Source organism: Ranitomeya variabilis, chromosome 3, assembly GCF_051348905.1.
Source record: "Ranitomeya variabilis isolate aRanVar5 chromosome 3, aRanVar5.hap1, whole genome shotgun sequence".
In the NCBI taxonomy this organism is placed as follows: Eukaryota; Metazoa; Chordata; class Amphibia; order Anura; family Dendrobatidae; genus Ranitomeya; species Ranitomeya variabilis.
Window position 1 is genome coordinate 483,721,677 of NC_135234.1, and position 18,047 is coordinate 483,739,723.

Below are 18,047 nucleotides of genomic sequence, written 5' to 3' on the forward strand. Positions count from 1 at the left end.
GTCACATTGCAGTACGACATAGTCCAGACTATTTTTTTTTGTTAAAGAGGTCATCCAGGATTTGAAAATAAATCTGCATTTTTCCTCAGTATCAGCACCACCCTTGTGCATTGGCTTTATCTCATATTGCTGCTAATTCCCATTCCAGTTAATGAGCTTGAGCTGCAATACCAGGTATAACCCATGAACAGGAGTCATGTTGTCTAGAGAAACAAATAAACCATTTGGGATATGTTCACACTGGCATTTCAGGCTGAAAAATCCACTTTAGTGCAGGGAAAAAGGTCCAAAGGAATGACAAGTGCTGATGGTGCTGGTGCTGGATTTTTTTCCACATTTTTTGCAGTGTTGTGAAAAATAAAACATGTCAAATCTTTATGCATTTCTGTTTGGGGAAAAATCTCCACATTTTGCCATTAAATAAATTCTAAGGAAAAAAAACCTTCTCATACTACCAAACAATGTTAAAAAAAAAGCATCAAAAGACCAATTTACATATTTCATGTGGATTTTCAGGCAAAAATTACTCCTCAAATCTCGATAGCCACATGCCCACACAATATAGGTGTATTTTTCCATTTAGGTGATTAGGAAGAGTATTACAATCGGATGCAAAAAAATTTATAGCGATTTTAGCATGGACCGCATATAGACTTTAAACATTCAGGTGGGCTACACTTTACCTTGTACTAACTTTCAAAAAAGATCTATAAAGAGTAACCTACTTGTACAAGACAGTGCCAGAGTGGGAAGCCAGCTGTCAGACACATCCAGAGTCCCAACAGGGAAGGCAAAGAGGGGGTAAAATACCATCTCTGCCTTCCTGATCGCTATATACATAGTGCCTCTAGTTTATGGCTCAAGATCCACTATTTAGGGAATACTTTCCTTCTCATCTAATGAGGCAATTTTGTAAGGACTCATGGACCTCAGCTACTCACTGCTATACAGGCATTTGGTCTTCGCTGCAGATGTCTCCAGGATCAGTCAAGCCGGATCAGTGCCAGAAAGGCAGAGACAAAGACAAAATTGTACCCAAAACTTTGGTAGTCAGGAGAACTCTGGTTTAAGACCATAGGAACAGGCAGATGTTAGTTAAGGAAAGTAATCAGGTAGACCAAGGACTAAAAGATTGAAGAATTAGCGAGGTGGTGGTGCATTGCCCAGGAAAATCTACCCGATGAAGGCTCCTGTCCGGAGCCGAAAACTAGTTTGTGATCTGTCAATTTGTGGACTTCAACAAACGTTATAATATTCACTGAATATTGCACTGCATGTTTTTCCTGAGCAGGGAACTGCTACCTCACCGATTTCTTTATCTCATATCAACCCGCTCAGTCCCTGAATGTGTTCTCTCCTGGTGCGGTCTCCAACCTTCAAGTGAAGGTGATTCAACATCTACTACATTCTACCGTGCCTCCCAAGTGCCACCTTATTTGTATTCTACTACCCAAAGGATGAAAAGGACAGACTAAATGTGGAACAAAAACTGAGTCAGAAAACAAGGGATCTATCCAATCTAAGCACATCAGAACACTGAATATAAAACAATAATCAGCTCCCAGCAGGAGTGATGTGGGGATTTAAAAAATGATAGTGCACCCCCATTGGGCAGAATGGTGGCTGGAGTCCCTGGTTCAAATCCCACCAAAAACAACATTTGCAAGGAGTCTGTATGTTCTCCCTGTGTTTGTGTGGGTTTCCTCCCATATTCAAAGACATACTGATAAGGAATTTAGATTGTGAGCCCCATTGGGGACAAAGATGATAATGTATGTAAAGCGCTGTGGAATATGATGGCTGCTTAACCTGTTATTAGTCTGCTTATAGGCCGCAATAATTCCCTGCCAACAGGACCTCGAGTTACATAGTTAGGTCAATTAATATAATTAGCTGAGTAGCACACTGGCCAAGAAACAGCAGAACTGCACTTCCCTTCAGAAGAACTGCCTATTGAGCCTGCTTGGTGGCAAACACTGCACTCTGCATGGAAGAGACTGCCACCAAACCCTTAAATATTGCCCCCCTCAACCATGCCAGGAATGAAACAGCAGCATCTGACATCCAATGTGGGATTAAGGACAGGTATATTATAGGGGAAGGATTCAGTCTGTATGTCCATCCCTACCTAACTACATTTGCCAAACATCGTGGCTCATTTGGACTTACTCAGTGGTCCTCCTCAGCCACCCACACAAACGGACACACATTAGACCTGGTCGTCACCTGTTTCTGCTCCCTATTTAACTTCACCACCTCCCCTCTCCCTCTATCTGACCACCATCTACTCACTTTCTCATCACTGTCATCCACACCTGTCACCCATGTCCAGCAAGATGCGTACCCCCCCAGAAACCTCGCGCATCTAGACCCTCGCACACTCTATGACTCTATTCAGCCACTGTCCTCCATAGCTTCACTCCATGACACAGACACTGCCACTAGTTTCTACAATGCCACTTTGTCATCGGCCATCGACTCGGTCGCCCCTGTCATGCATAGCAGAGTGTGACAAATCAATAGACAACCCTGGCACAATAACATCACTAAAAAGCTTTGGCAAGTATCCAGAATTGCAGAACGGCGTTTGAAGAAAATGCATTCGCAAGATGATTTCACTGCACTCAAACATGCAACACTCGCATTCAAATCAGCTCTCACCTCTCCTAAACAGGCCTATTTCACATCCCTCATATCATCTTTATCACACAACCCCAAACAGTTGTTCAACACCTTTAACTCCCTCCTCCACCCACCACTGCCCCCTCCGACTTCCTTAATCTCTGCTGAGGACTTTGCCACACACTTCAAAAATAAGATAGACCAAACAAGGCAAGTCTTTGTTGTCTGACCACCACAAACCCTTTGTATGCCAGACCAATGTCCTAACCCCATAACTTCACTCTGAAAAAAATCACTGAAGGACAGCTTGCATATCTTGTTTCCAAATCACACCTCACCACTTGTGCACTTCACCCCATCCCATCCCACATCCTTCCCAACCTCACCACTACACTAATCCTATCCCTAACCCATCTCTTCAATCTATCACTAACTTCTGGTATCTTCCACTCTGCTTTCAAACATGCCACAATCACACCTATCCTCAAAAAGCCTTCCCTTGACCTGAGCGCTATGCCCAGCTACCGCCCCATATCTTTGCTCCCATTTGCTTTCAAACTACTTGAGTAGCATGTCCACGCTGAACTTTCCTCTCACCTTGCATCTAACATCTAACCCTTCGACAGGCTACAATCTGGCTTTCGTCCCCACCATTCTACTGAGACTGCTCTGACCAAACGTACGAATGACTTACTTACAGCCAAAGCTAACAGACAATTCTCTATACTTCTCCTAAACCTGTCCTCTGCCTTCGACACAGTTGACCTCTGCCTCCTACTACAGATCCTCTCTTCCTTTGGTGTCAAAGACCTCGTCCTATCCTGGATCTCCTCATACCTCACCAATCGCACATTTAGTGTTTCCTACTCCCATACTACGTCTTCATCTCGCCCCCTCTCTGTTGGTGTCCCTCAAGGCTCTGTCCTAGGACCTCTTCTCAATCTATACCCTTGGCATGGGACAACTCAAAGTCCTATGGCTTCCAGTACCATCTATATGATGATGACACTCAGGTCTACCTCTCTGGCCCAGATGTCACCTCTCTTCTCTCCAGAATCCCAGAGTGTCTATCAGCCATATCCTCCTTCTTCTCTCGCTTCCTCAAACTCACTGTGGACAAAACCGAACAAATTATCTTTCCTCCATCTCGCACATCTTCCCTACCTGATCATCTATCACAATAAGTGAATTCACACTTTCCCCCATCCCGGTAATCCGCTGCCTCTGAGTAACCCTTGACTCTGCCCTGTCCTTCAAACCACACATCCAAGCTCTCGCCACCTTCTGTCGCCTTCAGCTCAAAAATATTTCTAGAATCTGTCCTTTCCTCAACCCTCACTCTACCAAAATGTTTGCGCATGCCCTAATCATCTCTCGCCTCAACTACTGCAACATCCTCCTTTGTGGCCTACCTTCTAACACTCTTGCACCCCTCCAGTCCGTCCTTAACTCTGCTGCCCGATTAATTAATCTCTCTCCTCGCTACACTCCTGCTTCCCATCTTTGCAAATCTTCTCACTGGGTCCCAATTTCCCAGCGTATCCAGTTTAAACTACTAACACTAACATACAAAGCCATCCATAACCTTTCTCCTCTGTAAATTTCCGTACTAATCTCTCAATATCTTCCCTCACGTAATCTCCGGTCCTCCCAAGACCTCCTTCACTCCTCCATGCTTATTCGCTCCTCACCCAATCGCCTCTAAGTCTTCTCCTGAATATCCCCCATCATCTGGAATTCTGTGCCCCAACATGTCCGGTTATCCACCACATTTGGATCCTTCAAACGGAACTTGAAAACCCATCTCTTCAAATAAGCTTACAACCTGTAATGACCACACGACCACCTCGACACCATCGGAGCTACCGCTCCCCTCGACCTACTGTCTCCTTCCACACAATCCTGTAGAATGTAAGCCCGCAAGGGCAGGGTCCTCTTCCCTCTGTATCAGTCTGTCATTTAGTTTTGTTCACTGTAAGTGATATTTGTATTTTGATGTAACCCCGTCTCATGTACAGCACCATGGAATTAATGGTGCTATAAAAATAAATAATAATAATAATTGGTGCCCCCTGGGATCAGGCACCTGGAGCACATGCACCCTTGCTTCTCCCAGCTATTCCCTGGGGTTAATCAATGACAGACATGTTAACGTGGCTTTTATACAAGATTTTGTACAACATTATACAAATCTTCCTACTCTATGATTCTACACTTTGGCATTTAGATGCAGATTTTGGTTGTACAGATATAATTTAAGGATTCTGGTAGAGAGAAGCGATAACCTGTTCATAAAATAAAACACTCAATATGTTTAATAAAGTATCCCATGTAATATAGGTCTCACCATAATTAGCTCACGACTGTACACCATCAAATTTCACATTACACCGCTTTTCTTGGCAACAGTTCTATAAATGTTGAGTTAAATCTGCTGATGGATTATTCAGATATCCAGACCACTAAACATTTTTCTCATGTGTTTAAATAAATAAAAGACAGTCTTATGTGATTGTTATCAGACCATCTAAGGAAAGAAGAAATGCAGTGCTTGGAAATTTCATGTATATTTGTTGGAAGGCAGAATCTGCTTGAACCCAGTGCCTGTGTGGTCTAGGTGTGACTGTTTCCAAGCATAAACTTACTACATATTTATTTTAATTAACTTCACTGGCAATTGTCACTGCAAAATTTATGGCAAACACAAAAGAATAAGTTTATGAATGATAAATACCTAGCAAATAAGTATTTGCTACTTACACTTCTTCGTACTTACTGGACTATGGAGATGATTATAACCAAGGAAGACATGCATCCAAATTCACCTAAAGTGTGCTAAAATAATCAAAATGATGTGGTCACACAACTAGTATAAGGCCATAAAAGTTATATTAGCTATAAGAAAAGTGCCACAAAATAAAAAGTATATATCTTATTTAAAGAAGCACCTCCATCAAAGGTTTTATCTTCTTAATATATTTCAATCATCATATTATATGGTACTGTGTACTTACAATTGCTTTTTTTGCCTGTCTACCCAGCTAATTCTTCTCTTTTCTCTTCTCTATGTAGTAACAGGAAGTCTCTTTTCCCTGCATGAGTCATCCCGTCTTCAATTCCTGACCTAGCTCCTCCCTATTCCACCTCCAGGGACTTTTGCAGTGATTACCTATGCAGGGAAAAGAGAGTTTCTAAATGAAGTTTAGAACGATTCAGCGAGTCAGCTTTTAATCACGTGATATCATAGACCTATTGGAAAAGAAGAATTAACTGGGTAGAAAGGAAAAATGAGCAATTGTAATTATACAGTGCCATATAATATGATGATTGCAATATATTAAGAGGATATAGATTTTTCTAGGAGTATTTTTTATGTCACCATATTAAAAACACGTAGAGTCCCACAGGAATAAGGGACAACATCAACTGGTCAGTTCCATTTTTGCAGATTGTATAGGTTACTATACATGGACTCCAATTATTGCAAAATAGAATCTAAAATGTCCCCATGCAATAAATTATAACATAGTGTTAACATGTAAATCAGATAAAAGCAGTAACAAAACTAATAAATTGAAATAATACCCGAAAATGTCATCCTCTTGTTTTGGCTGGGTAGCCCTTATCTTACATTTTGACTAGATAGGCTTTGTCAAATCTCAAAGGAAAGCTATTTGGCTGAAAGATACAATAGGGTGATAGTGGAAGGTTTGTTCACTTGGTTTGGTAGGGCTAAAAGTGAATTCTTCAATGGGTATTACATATTTAACTTTTTCCATTAGCGTTGCAGGTTAAAAGAGAAGAGCCCGCTTTTAGGTCAAGTGTCGTAAATAAGAAGGACACTTTCCTAAAATCAGAAGGTAATGTCCAACGTAATATATTTTCTATGTTAAAGAGAGCACAGTAGATTTTCATCAATTAAAGGGAATGTGTCACCCCATGGGATGTATATAACCTATTAATATGGGTATACAGGAAGACAGGAGGCAGGGATTACTTCCAGGTACCGCACACCCGGAGCCTGGAAGAAATCATTAGCATACAGAAATAAAATACCATTTCTCAACAACAAGACCTCTAATATGATACAGGAAGGACTTGTTTACCATTTCTATCACCTGTATGCCCATATTAATAGGTCCTAGGGGTGACAGATTCCCTTTAAGGTGGTTTACGCTTTATTTAATCTGATACTCCGTGCACTATGAGGTTTGATTCAAACAGTCCTGCCTGATAACCTAAAATTATAGCTCTACCTTTTATTATTTCTGTGCAGAATAATTCCTTAATATGTCCTTGTGATTGGACATCTATTCTTCTGATGCACAGCTACACATGGCCCGCATATAGATATGAAGAATAATGCATGAAAGAAAAAAAGAAAATAACAAAGCAGAGCTCTAACCATTCCAATAAACTCACACATATCACATATCAGATATACTGAAAAACATGATATTGGTACTATAAAGTGGACATTCCCCTTAAGATGAATTATCACTATAACTATACATGGCAAGCCCAAGGCTATGTACACCCCTTATTTAGGTGGTGATGATTCTCCCTTTCCTAATATTCAGCACCAAACTTCTTGAAAGTGAGGCAAACATGACTAAATAGATATAAACGTCCATAATTAATAAGTGCATCCATTTAGTAACAGTTAAACATACGCTAATGTTCCTCACAATAGAAGACCCCAACTCTCTAGTGACACATGCAATTACATTCCTGCTGCGGTAAAAATTGCATCATTATCTTCTGCATACATTGAATGTAATAAATTGGCACATTAGTTCTTGGGTTTTTAAAACCCTCATATTTTATGTTGAGTCTCCGCATAATTGGATATATTATACTAACTGGGATTATCCCTTCCATTTTCCCATATGTTTAGAGGTGTCTATAGACTGCAGCTTTGATCGTGGGGCCTGTGATTGGAAACAGGAGACTGAAGACGACTTTGATTGGAAACATACAAATAGGAGCCACGGTATGAAAGTGTTACTAGTGACCAGAAGAAATTCTGTAGCCATTTCTACTCAGTGGTTATTAAATGTTAAATAGCGTCTACTGAGCATGTGGGCAGGTAACAAGCAATATCGTATGTGCATTGTATAATACCTATTTTATCATCATGGGCTTTGTTTTTCAATACTAGGATGATTTCTAAATGTTCTGATTAGTTTTGAAATGGCACTTCTCTGGGAAGCTGTAGATGAGCAAAGATGGGGGTCTCTGATCCTTTGCAGGGGGGGTGGGTGGTGTGGATTTAACCCCATTTCCCTATACATGTGGATGAATAAAAAAATAATTTTCAGCAACTGTGGATTAATGCACTATCCAGGGAATATCTATCTAAACTTTTCATTGATGTGTGTATATAACCTTTACATATGAGAAGCTATTAATCGGAGATGATTGGCTCTACTTATGCCCTATGCTTATCTTCCTACAGCCATGTATCAGATTGCCTTTATAGTAAGTTCCTTCTGTATTGGTTGCCATATAGTGGTCGCTCTACATAGTTCATAATAGCTAATTATCATCTTACTCCAAGTGGCTTCTGCTGGTAGATATCTTATGATTTTGCCTATTCAGAGAAAAGGGGGGAGACACAAAAGCGCAAATAGGGTCTTATCAAACGTTACACAAAGTTGCCCACCAAGAGAACTACTCACCTGGTGAGATTGAACTAAGGACATATATTAATGGCGGCTGCTGCAGATCCACAGGTCAGTGCAGGACATGATTGAAATACACACTTAGGTAATAGAAAAAAGGATCATCCCAGCGCTGCCGCAAGAAGAATTCCAAAAATTGTAGAGGTTTCAACGTGGTTTATTCTACGCGTTTCAAGGTTCAGGTGACCCCTTCATCAGGACTTACCACAAATATTGTATCAATATTCATTTTATGCACCAATATTTGTGGTATGTCCTGATGAAGGGGTCACCTGAACCTTGAAACGCGTAGAATAAACCACGTTGAAACCTCTACAATTTTTGGAATTCTTCTTGCGGCAGCACGGGGATGATCCTTTTTTCTCCTACCTAAGTGTGTATGATTTTGCCTATGACATGTCATGAAAATTGACACACAATATGAGACACCTGCGCTAAATAGCTTAAAGAACGTAAAAAAGGGTAAACTGTGGGGGAAGGTGCAAGCTGCAACCAGGTATGTTGCACACCCTGCCGAACATGTGCAAAATTGAAACAAGCAATCTCAAGAAACCATAAGTAGGTATATACCTTTCCTAGTGTGTCCTCTCCAGAGGTTCGTAGAAACCACAAAAAAAGTCCAAATTGCAAAAACTTTTATATATAGACCACACAGTAGGTGTATGTGTGGATGAGCACAAATAGAAACAATAATACAAAGGCTGTATATGTACAATGAGTAGCAAGCTCTGGGGTGGAAATCAAATTAGGCTGCAATAGTTGATTGGTAAAAAATGTGTGGAATTAAATTCACAAGTCAGTCTGACTTAGTGTAGTCAACCCTGACACTAAGGCACATGTGCCCATGTGTATCCGGATACACATAAAAAAACATTCAATATATATAGGGAACTACAATAAAAATTTACAATAAAAATGGACAATCTAGATTTCACAGAGTAGGTAAGTGACCCATTCACCGCTATACATTCCAGCTAAATTCTTAGTTGGTTAAAAAACACATGTTGTAAAGAGTAATACAAATTACCGGAATAGGTATTAGCCCTACTCTCCGCTCTGCAGTCCGGAAAAGTTCTTAGTTGTGCCCGCTGGAGATGGAAGAACAGGTAGGTGTGTATGGATGTCCTTGGAGAAGGAAAAAATGAAGCACGTGTAACTGCTGTAGAGCAAACAGGCAGCCCCGGCCGGTGGCGCACCCGAATGCAAGTTAACAAGAGTAATGCATCACACAGTCCACAGGGTGCAGAATCCGATGAGGTCCGCAAGTCCTGGACTATAATTTTCATCTATGAGTTTGTGTGTATATTTAAGAAAGCAAGGAACAAACTTATTAAATTTTATGTTTATTTAATATACAAAAAGGACAGTGCTTGCAAATTACAAAACTTATGAGATAAAAAGTACATACTCAACAGTTATTATTTGAATTGGTGAGAGATCCTGCAGAGGAAAACTCCTGAAATTTGAATAGATCTACAATCCAGGATATACAGTACAGTGGCTTGTGAAGGTATTGGTTTCTCATTTGGATTAAGGTCTGGGCTTTGACTAGGCCACTCAAAAACATTTACACGTTTCCCCATGAACCGCTCGAGTGTTGCTTTAGTGGTATTCTCTGGGTCATTGTCTTGTTAAAAGGTGAACCTCCAACCCAGTCTCAAATCCCTGACAGACTCAACCAGCATTTGCTCAACAATATCCCTGTATTTTGCACCACCGATTTTCCCCTCGACTTGGACCATTTTCCTTGTCCCTGCTACTGAAAAACATCCCCACAGCGTGATGCTTGTTTCACTGTGGGGATGATGTTTTTGGGGTGATAAGCTGTGTTGGTTTGTTTCCAGACACAGTGTTCATCTTGGTGACCAAAAAGTTAAACTTTGGTCTCGTCTGACAACAGCACCTTCCTTCATACATTTGGTGGGTCTCCTATAGGTCTTTTGGCAAACTCAAAATGAGCCTTACAATTTTTGTGTGTAAGTAAATGCTTTTTTCTGCCCACTCTTCCATGAAGGCCATCTGTATGGAGTGTATGGCTTATTGTGATCGTATGGACAGATACTCCAGTCTCTGCTTGGGAACTCTGCAGCTCCTTCACGTTTACCTTTGGTCTTTGTGCTGGCTCTCTGATTAATGCCCTCATTGCCCAGGCTTAGAGTTTTGGTGTGCAGCCCTTGAGGGATCTTGGCAGGTATGTTGTGGTACCATGTTCTTTCCATTTGATGATAATGGATTTGATGATGCTCCACGGGATCATCAGATATTGGAATGTGTTTTTTATTACTCAACACTGACTTACACTTCTCAACAACTTTGTCACTGACTGGAGAACTCCTTGGTCTTCATTGTGTTGTTTGGTTAGTGGTGCCTCTTGCTTAATGGTGTTGCAGCCTCTGTGGCCTTTCAGAATAGGTGTGTATGTATTGACAGACCATGTGACACTTAGATTGCATGCAGGTGGACTTCATTTCACAACAAAGTATGTGACTTATGAAGGTAATTGCTTGCATCAGAATTTTTTGGGGGCTTCATAGCAAAAGGGGTGAATGCATATTCACATGCCAATTTTTACTTATTTGTATGACGCTAGTCATTTCTCACAGCCAAGCCGTGAGTCAGAACAGTCAAGGAGTCCAAGGTCAGAAGCCAGGAGAGTATGTCATAAACAGAAGGAAGAGACAAAAGCGTGTTCAGGTCATGTTCCAAGGATAGAATACTAGGAGGATAACGGATCAGATCAGAAGGGGTTAAACAGTTGGATGGTGAGAACGAAGTCCAAGGTCAGGCAGCAAATGATCAAGCATACTGAACTCGAGGCACAGGGAGCACAAACCTCACAAGCTGAATGTTTGTCCGGCAGAGGTCTGGGAGAAGCAGCTCAGTTAAGTAGCATGGCAATCATCCGGGATAGTGAATACTTGGAGTCAGCTGACACCTCCCAGTCACAAATTGGATAGTCAAGTGTTATGTTCCGGTGACCTAGGAGCCGCATGAGAGACTTTCTCAGGAGTAAGTGGTATCTGTACTGACCGCGAACCCTAAACTGACACCGCAACTAGAAGTAGCCGTGGGGTGTGCCTAACCCGTCCTAGACACCTCGACACAGCCGGGGGACTAAATACCCCTATAGGTGGAAATGGGAATTCTATCTTGCCTCAGAGCAGAGCCCCAAAGGATAGGCAGCCCCCCACAAATATTGACTGTGAGTATAAGAGGAAAGACACACGCAGGCAGAAAAACAGAATTTAGCAAAAGAGGCACTTCTAGCTAAATAGAAAAGGATAGGACAGAATTCTAAGCGGTCAGTATAAAAATCCTAAAAATATCCACAGCAGAAAATACAAATATACTGCATCTAACTAAAGACATAGCAAGTATATCTGCAACTCCTGAGAATCCAGCATGACTGAAAAATCCAAACAAAGTCTAAGCTGGACAAAAACACAAATGAATTGCACTGAATTACAAGCACACTGCATGTGTGCACAGAGACAAAAAACCAGACACTTATCTTAGCTGAATTGGCAGCAGAGCATGAGGAACCAGAGAGAGAAGCAATCCCTCCAAGAACAATGGACAACTGGCACTGACTAATGAATCCAGCCGCCCTAAATACCCCAGTCAGGCCTGCAATCAGCAGGGACACCTGACCAGTATTGCAAGCCAGGGACAGTTGCAATACCACCAACAACCACCGGAGGGAACCCAAGAACAGAATTCACAACAGTACCCTCCCCTTGAGGAGGGGGCACCGAACCCTCACCAGAGCCCCCAGGCCGATCAGGACGGGCCAGATGAAAGGCACGGACCAAATCAGCAGCATGGACATCAGAGGCAAAAACCCAAGAATTATCCTCCTGGCCATAACCCTTCCATTTGACAAGGTACTGAAGCCTCCGCCTCGAAAGGCGAGAATCCAAAATCTTCTCAACCACATACTCCAACTTCCCATCAACCACCAACACAGGAGCAGGAGGATCAACAGAGGGAACAACGGGCACCACATATTTCTGCAATAAAGATCTATGGAAAACATTATGGATGGCAAAAGAGGCCAGAAGGGCCAAACGAAAAGACACCGGATTGATGACCTCAGAAATCTTATAAGGACCAATAAACCGAGGCTTAAACTTAGGGGAAGAAACCTTCATAGGAACATGACGGGAAGACAACCAGACCAAATCCCCAACCCGAAGCCGGGAACCAACACACCGACGACAGTTAGCAAAACGCTGAGCCTCCTCCTGAGACAATACCAAATTGTCCACCACATGAGCCCAAATCTGTTGCAACCTGTCAACCACAGAATCCACACCAGGACAATCAGAAGGCTCAACCTGCCCCGAAGAAAAACGAGGATGAAAACCAAAATTACAAAAGAAGGGCGAAACCAAGGTAGCAGAACTAGCCCGATTATTAAGGGCGAACTCGGCCAATGGCAAGAAAGCCACCCAATCATCCTGATCAGCAGACACAAAGCATCTCAAATAAGTTTCCAAAGTCTGATTAGTTCGCTCGGTCTGGCCATTTGTCTGCAGACGAAATGCAGAAGAAAAAGACAAATCAATGCCCAGCCTAGCACAAAAGGCCCGCCAAAACCTAGAAACAAACTGGGAACCTCTGTCGGACACAATATTCTCCGGAATACCATGCAAACGAACCACATGCTGGAAAAACAACGGAACCAAATCAGAAGAGGAAGGCAATTTAGGCAAAGGCACCAAATGAACCATCTTAGAGAACTGGTCACAAACCACCCAGATAACCGACATCCTCTGGGAAACCGGAAGATCTGAAATAAAATCCATAGAAATATGCATCCAGGGCCTCTCAGGGACCGGCAAAGGCAAAAGCAACCCGCTAGCACGAGAACAACAAGGCTTGGCCCGCGCACAAGTCCCACAAGACTGCACAAAAGAACGCACATCACGCGACAAAGAAGGCCACCAAAAGGACCTACCAACCAAATCTCTGGTACCAAAAATACCAGGATGGCCTGCCAACACAGAACAATGAACCTCAGAAATCACTCTACTAGTCCATCTGTCAGGAACAAACAGTTTGCCCACTGGACAGCGGTCAGGTTTGTCAGCCTGAAATTCCTGCAGAACCCGTCGCAAATCAGGGGAAATGGCCGAAAGGACCACCCCTTCCTTCAGAATGCCGACCGGTTCCAGTACCTCAGGAGAATCAGGCAAAAAACTCCTAGAGAGGGCATCAGCCTTAATATTCTTAGAACCTGGAAGGTACAAGACCACGAAATCAAAACGGGAGAAAAACAAGGACCATCGAGCCTGTCTAGGATTCAGCCGTCTGGCAGACTCAAGGTAAATTAGATTTTTATGATCAGTCAAGACCACAATACGGTGCTTGGCTCCCTCAAGCCAATGTCGCCATTCCTCAAACGCCCACTTCATAGCCAACAACTCCCGATTGCCGACATCATAATTGCGTTCAGCAGGCGAAAACTTACGAGAAAAGAAGGCACACGGTTTCATCAAGGAACCAACAGAATTCCTCTGAGACAAAACGGCCCCTGCCCCAATCTCAGAAGCGTCAACCTCAACCTGAAACGGAAGAGAAACATCCAGCTGACGCAATACCGGGGCAGAAGTAAATCGGCGTTTAAGCTCCTGAAAGGCAGAGACAGCCACAGAGGACCAATTTGCTACATCAGCGCCTTTCTTCGTCAAATCGGTCAGGGGTTTAACCACACTGGAGAAGTTAGCAATGAAACGGCGATAAAAATTAGCAAAGCCCAAAAATTTCTGAAGGCTCTTCACGGATGTGGGCTGAATCCAATCATGAATGGCCTGAACCTTAACCGGATCCATCTCTATAGATGAGGGAGAAAAAATGGAGCCCAAAAAAGAAACCTTCTGCACTCTAAAGAGACACTTAGACCCCTTCACAAACAAAGCATTATCACGAAGGATCTGAAATACCATCCTGACCTGTTTCACATGAGACTCCCAATCATCGGAAAAAATCAAGATATCATCCAAATATACAATCATGAATTTATCAAGATAACTCCGGAAGATATCATGCATGAAGGACTGAAACACAGATGGAGCATTAGAGAGTCCGAATGGCATCACAAGATATTCAAAATGGCCTTCGGGCGTATTAAACGCAGTTTTCCATTCATCACCCTGCTTAATACGAACAAAATTATATGCCCCCCGAAGGTCAATCTTAGTAAACCAACTAGCCCCCTTAATCCTGGCAAACAAATCGGAAAGCAAAGGCAAAGGGTATTGAAACTTGACCATGATCTTATTCAAGAGGCGATAATCCATACAGGATCTCAAGGAGCCATCCTTCTTAGCAACAAAAAAGAATTCCGCTCCCAACGGTGAAGAAGATGGCCGAATATGCCCCTTCTCCAAAGACTCCTTAACATAACTCCGCATGGCGGTATGTTCCGGCACAGACAGGTTGAAAAGTCGGCCCTTGGGAAACTTACAGCCTGGAATCAAGTCAATAGCACAATCACAGTCCCTATGTGGTGGAAGGGAACTGGACTTGGGCTCATCGAATACATCCTGAAAATCAGACAAAAACTCTGGAACCTCAGAAGAGGTGGAAGAGGAGATTGACATCAAAGGAACGTCACTATGAAGCCCCTGACAACCCCCCTGACAACCCCAACTAGTCACAGACATATACTTCCAATCCAACACTGGATTATGTATCTGCAACCATGGAAAACCCAGCACAATAGCATCATGCAAATTATGCAACACCAGAAAACGACAATCTTCCTGATGGGCTGGCGCCATGCACATGGTCACCTGTGTCTAAAACTGGGGTTTATTTTTAGCCAAAGGTGTAGCATCAATGCCCCTTAAAGGAATAGGGTTCTGCAAAGACTGCAAGGGGAAACCACAACGCCTGGCAAATTCAAAGTCCATTAGATTCAAAGCGGCGCCTGAATCCACAAATGCCATGACAGAAAATGACGACAATGAGCAGATCAAGGTCACAGATAACAGAAATTTAGGTTGTACAGTACTGATGGTGTCATGATCTCTGCAGGCAGAGATCATAGCAAGCCTATAGAGGGACAAGCTCTCGGAAGATGGAACTATACTGACCATGAACTAAGCCTGCCGCGCAACTAGAAATAGCCAGGTAGCATATCCTATTTATCGCTAGATGCCCAGCTCTGGCCTAAGACCTAAATAGCTAGCAGAGGGAAATATAAGACCTGGCTCACCTCTAGAGAAATATTCCAAAGAAGACAGTAGCCCCCCACATATAATGACGGTGAGTTCAGATGAAACTACAAACGCAGCAGGAAAATAGTCTTAGCAAATTTGAGGTCCGCTTACTAGATAGCAGAAGACAGATAGTATACTTTCATGGTCAGCAGAAAAACACTAACAAAACACCATCCAGAGATTACCTTAAACTCTGGCATTAACTCATAACGCCAGAGTAGCAATCCCTGATCAACGAGAGCTTTCCAGACACAGTAACAAAACTTCAGCTGTGAACTGGAACAAATAGGCAAAACAAAACATGGACAAAAGTCCAACTTATCTAGTAGTTGTCAGAAGCAGGAACAAGCACTGAGAGGCATCAGATAACATTGTTGACCGGCAAGAAACCACCAGAGAAATGAGCTTAAATAGCGACACCCACTACTGATGGAACCAGGTGAAACAGGAAGAAGGATGACAAGTCCAATTCCACAAGCGGCCACCGGGGGAGCCCAGAATCCAAATTCACAACAGTACCCCCCCCTCAAGGAGGGGGCACCGAACCCTCACCAGATCCACCAGGGCGACCAGGATGAGCCCTATGGAAGGCACGAACAAGATCAGAAGCATGAACATCAGATGCATTGACCCAAGAATTATCCTCCTGGCCGTAACCCTTCCAGTTGACCAGATACTGGAGTTTCCGTCTGGAAACACGAGAGTCCAAAATTTTCTCCACAACGTACTCCAACTCACCCTCAACCAACACCGGAGCAGGAGGCTCAACTGAAGGTACAACAGGTACCTCATACCTGCGCAATAACGACCGATGAAAAACGTTATGAATGGAAAAGGACGCAGGGAGGTCCAAACGGAAAGAAACAGGATTAAGAATCTCCAATATTCTATAAGGGCCGATGAACCGAGGTTTAAACTTAGGAGAAGAGACCCTCATAGGGACAAAACGAGAAGACAACCACACCAAATCTCCAACACAAAGCCGAGAACCAACACGACGATGACGGTTGGCAAAACGCTGAGTCTTCTCCTGGGACAACTTCAAATTGTCCATAACCTGCCCCCAGATGTGATGCAATCTCTCCACCACCGCATCCACTCCAGGACAATCCGAGGATTCCACCTGACCGGAGGAAAATCGAGGGTGAAACCCCGAATTACAGAAAAACGGGGACACCAAGGTGGAAGAACTGGCCCGATTATTGAGGGCGAACTCTGCCAATGGCAAAAAAGCAACCCAATCATCCTGGTCAGCAGAGACAAAACACCTCAGATATGTCTCAAGGGTCTGATTAGTCCGCTCGGTCTGGCCATTAGTCTGAGGGTGAAAAGCAGATGAAAAAGACAAATCTATGCCCATCCTAGCACAGAATGCCCGCCAAAATCTAGACACAAATTGGGTACCTCTGTCAGAAACAATATTCTCAGGAATACCGTGCAATCGGACAACATTCTGAAAAAACAGAGGAACCAACTCAGAAGAAGAAGGCAACTTGGGCAGAGGAACCAAATGGACCATTTTAGAGAAACGGTCACAGACCACCCAGATGACAGACATCTTCTGGGAAACAGGCAGATCTGAAATAAAATCCATCGAGATGTGTGTCCAAGGCCTCTTAGGAATAGGCAAGGGCAACAGCAGTCCGCTAGCCCGAGAACTACAAGACTTGGCCCGAGCACAAACGTCACATGACTGCACAAAGACTCGCACATCTCGTGACAGGGAAGGCCACCAGAAGGATCTTGCCACCAAATCCCTGGTACCAAAAATTCCGGGATGACCTGCCAATGCAGAAGAATGTACCTCAGAGATGACTCTGCTGGTCCAATCATCCGGAACAAACAGTCTATCAGGCGGACAACGATCCGGTCTATCCGCCTGAAACTCTTGCAAGGACCGCCGCAGATCAGGAGAAACGGCCGACAAAATTACTCCCTCCCTAAGGATACCTGTGGGTTCAGAATTACCAGGAGAGTCCGGGTCAAAACTCCTAGAAAGGGCATCTGCCTTAACATTCTTAGAACCCGGTAGGTATGACACCACAAAATTAAAGCGAGAAAAAAATAAAGACCAGCGCGCCTGTCTAGGATTCAGGCGTCTGGCAGTCTCAAGATAAATCAAATTTTTGTGGTCAGTCAATACCACCACCTGATGCCTAGCCCCCTCGAGCCAATGGCGCCACTCCTCAAACGCCCACTTCATAGCCAAAAGCTCCCGATTCCCAACATCATAATTCCGCTCTGCGGGCGAAAATTTGCGAGAAAAGAAGGCACAAGGCCTAATGACGGAGCAGTCGGAACCTTTCTGCGACAACACTGCCCCAGCTCCGATCTCCGAAGCGTCAACCTCAACCTGAAAAGGCAGATTCACATCAGGCTGACGCAACACAGGGGCAGAGGCAAAACGGCGCTTAAGCTCCTGAAAGGCCTCTACAGCATGAGGGGACCAATTAGCAACATCAGCGCCTTGTCTGGTCAAATCAGTCAGTGGTTTAACGACATCCGAAAAACCAGC

The 18,047-nt window shown here is 43.4% G+C and overlaps 1 protein-coding gene across 1 annotated transcript in view; it reads left to right on the forward strand.

Annotated features, from left to right (window-relative positions):
* The window catches only part of EGFL6 (EGF like domain multiple 6), a 131,531-nt gene that overhangs the window by 102,623 nt on the left and 10,861 nt on the right, over positions 1–18,047 (forward strand). Inside the window, exons 9-10 of the mRNA XM_077296720.1 lie at positions 6,405–6,482; positions 7,520–7,615. Of these exons, the coding sequence (XP_077152835.1) occupies positions 6,405–6,482; positions 7,520–7,615 (174 nt within the window). The remainder of the gene's footprint in view (positions 1–6,404; positions 6,483–7,519; positions 7,616–18,047) is intronic.